The 2,469-nt window shown below is 33.9% G+C and overlaps 1 protein-coding gene across 1 annotated transcript in view; it reads right to left on the bottom strand.

The window, feature by feature from the left end:
- The window catches only part of LOC134232148 (uncharacterized), a 25,339-nt gene extending 24,675 nt beyond the window's left edge, over nucleotides 1-664 (bottom strand). The window contains exon 1 of the mRNA XM_062714094.1: nucleotides 551-664. Coding sequence (XP_062570078.1) covers nucleotides 551-626 — 76 coding nt within the window. The 5' untranslated portion in view covers nucleotides 627-664. The remainder of the gene's footprint in view (nucleotides 1-550) is intronic.
- Between the last annotated feature and the right edge of the window lie 1,805 nt (nucleotides 665-2,469).

Genomic DNA, 2,469 nt, shown 5'->3' with positions numbered 1-2,469 from the left:
CTGGTCAGTGCAGTTTACAAACAAACACAAATACGCGTTACTGTAATAAAATGTAAACAAAGGTAATGCAGGATAACCAGCACGATCGCGGGTCGTCATACTATGGAACGCCGTAACTGCCTTATGTGGAGAACTTTCATTATATGCTGGTACTTTGTCATTATATGCTGGTACTTTGTCATTATATGGTATTTTATCATTATATGCTGGTACTTTGTCATTATATGATGGTATTTTTTCATTATATGATGGTACTTTATCATTATATGCTACTACTTTGTCATTATATGCTACTACTTTGTCATTATATGATGGTATTTTGTCATTATACGATGATACTTCAACATTATATGAAGATATTTGTTCCATACCATTCCACACCGAAACTAGTGGCGATAAAGCAGTCAGGTGAATTGACACTTGTCTTCAATCTATAAAGTTGTTCTTATTTATATTATTCGAGGAAGTAAATACAACAAACCAAAAGATTGTCAAGAACGGACCCATCTTAGAAAAAATTCTCCCCAAAATGATTATGTGGGATACATACCTTTTACAAAAGATAACCCGGCATATATACGGAATATAAGTAAATGATCAACTATCTTGAAGAACAAGGTCGCCATTATTGCTTTTTTAATTTCCTCCTGTTCCCTGGTCTCGGTTTATAAATATGTATGTACTTGTTATTGATATGTCAAGAAAAGGTACTTTTTTTTTTTTTTTTACATATCATTAAGGTACATACGTGTATATTTATAAGACCAAGACCCAAGTACCTTTGTTCTCTGTTTATAGACATATACAGCAGGTCTTGACGATTTCCAAAAGTGGAAGTCAAGAATGATTACAGAAAAATATACTTCATGTAAACGTAATAATTTTTTTTCACCAATGAGAGTTTTTTTTACACACCCCTAAACAGATTTTAAAGGAGAACACGTGCGTGATTTGATGTTTTCTTCTAAAGTTTTTTTTGAACAAAACATCTTTTGAGGAAGAATAAGGTATTTTCCACGTATTTAACAGTTTAATGTGAATAAACTTGACATTTTAATCTCGGGGAAAATATATGCATGTAATAGTATTACTGTGTACCAAAATGCGATCTTTTACAGAGGAATACATCGCATATAGCCCGAATCGTCAAATTGTTATCATGCAATCACAGTTACCAGAGACTGTTCTATGTTAGTTAATAAAATTCTGCTTATTTGGCCAACCGATATTCATCAATTATGTGAAATTTCTATGTATATATATATAGCACGGCTGTTCATCGTATAGACTAGTTTTCAGGTCAAAATCTAGAAAATGGCTTTAGACTAATTTCTTATGTTAGATCCATTATGACATCATAATCAGATTCAACTTTCTTTTCCCGTACATTACGGCTTTAACATAATTATGAAGGAAATAGGGGTTTTTTTTTTCATGGAAGAAGGATATGGAGATAACAAACAGTATTCAATATCAAAGTCCATAAAACAATACAAAATAGGAGTAGAGCAAACACGGACCTCCGAACATCAGAGGTGGGATCAGGTGCCATGGAGGAGTGAGCATCCCCTGCTGACCGGCCACACCCGCCGTGTGTTCCTTGTCATGATCGGGAAATAACAGGAAAATCCGTCTTCAATTCAGTTTATAAATAATGGACTAACAATTAGCATGAAAAACGTCAGTCAGCATTTGACTCATTATGATAAACAGTATTTGCTGACAAGGTCGTTGTATCGACCATAGAACTTACAAAATGATGACTTTAAACGAGACTGCTGATATTCTTGTTTCATCAACTTGCTTGTCAATAATTTACCTCGTTTTAGAAATTGTTCATACGTAGAGCATGCTCTTGCGTATCGAATCAACTGAGATATATATACACTCCGTATGCAGGTGATGAAGGTATATTGTTGCATAAGTAAGGAAAGTTGACGATAGAAAAGTTAAAGTCATTACGTTTATCATATAACTTGGTTGTTAGATTACCATAAACGTCTATTTCAAGTAAAATATCAAATTATGAAAAAGATGTTTCAGACTCTGTGGTATCTAAGGTCACCAGGACATATCGTATTGACGTATGAATGGAAATTACCGTTGTTAATTGACAATACGTCGTCGATATATCTAAATGTCGAGTTGAATGCCACAGCAAGTGTTTTCTTCCTTTCACGCATAAGATTTTGCACAAATTCTGTTTCATATGAATATAAAAATAGGTCTGCTAAAAGCGGAGCACAATTGGTACCCATGGGAATTCCAATAGATTGTTGGTAGACCTGGTCTCCAAAAACCACATAGGCCTATATATTGTCAATCCCAAACTCAAGCATCTTTTTGATGTCAACCTAACAGTTCTTGTGTGTGCAATCAGACATTGGTTTTCCAACATAATTTTGCAAATGACCAATGACCAGGTAAGTAAATTCAAGTTCAATTTTTATTGAAAAAGCAGCTGTCAAT

This window comes from Saccostrea cucullata, unplaced genomic scaffold (assembly GCF_032062105.1).
Source record: "Saccostrea cucullata isolate Sc308-1 unplaced genomic scaffold, CSIRO_AGI_Scuc_v1 ctg4491, whole genome shotgun sequence".
NCBI classification, from domain to species: domain Eukaryota; kingdom Metazoa; phylum Mollusca; class Bivalvia; order Ostreida; family Ostreidae; genus Saccostrea; species Saccostrea cuccullata.
This window is presented reverse-complemented; position numbering and strand designations above follow the sequence as displayed.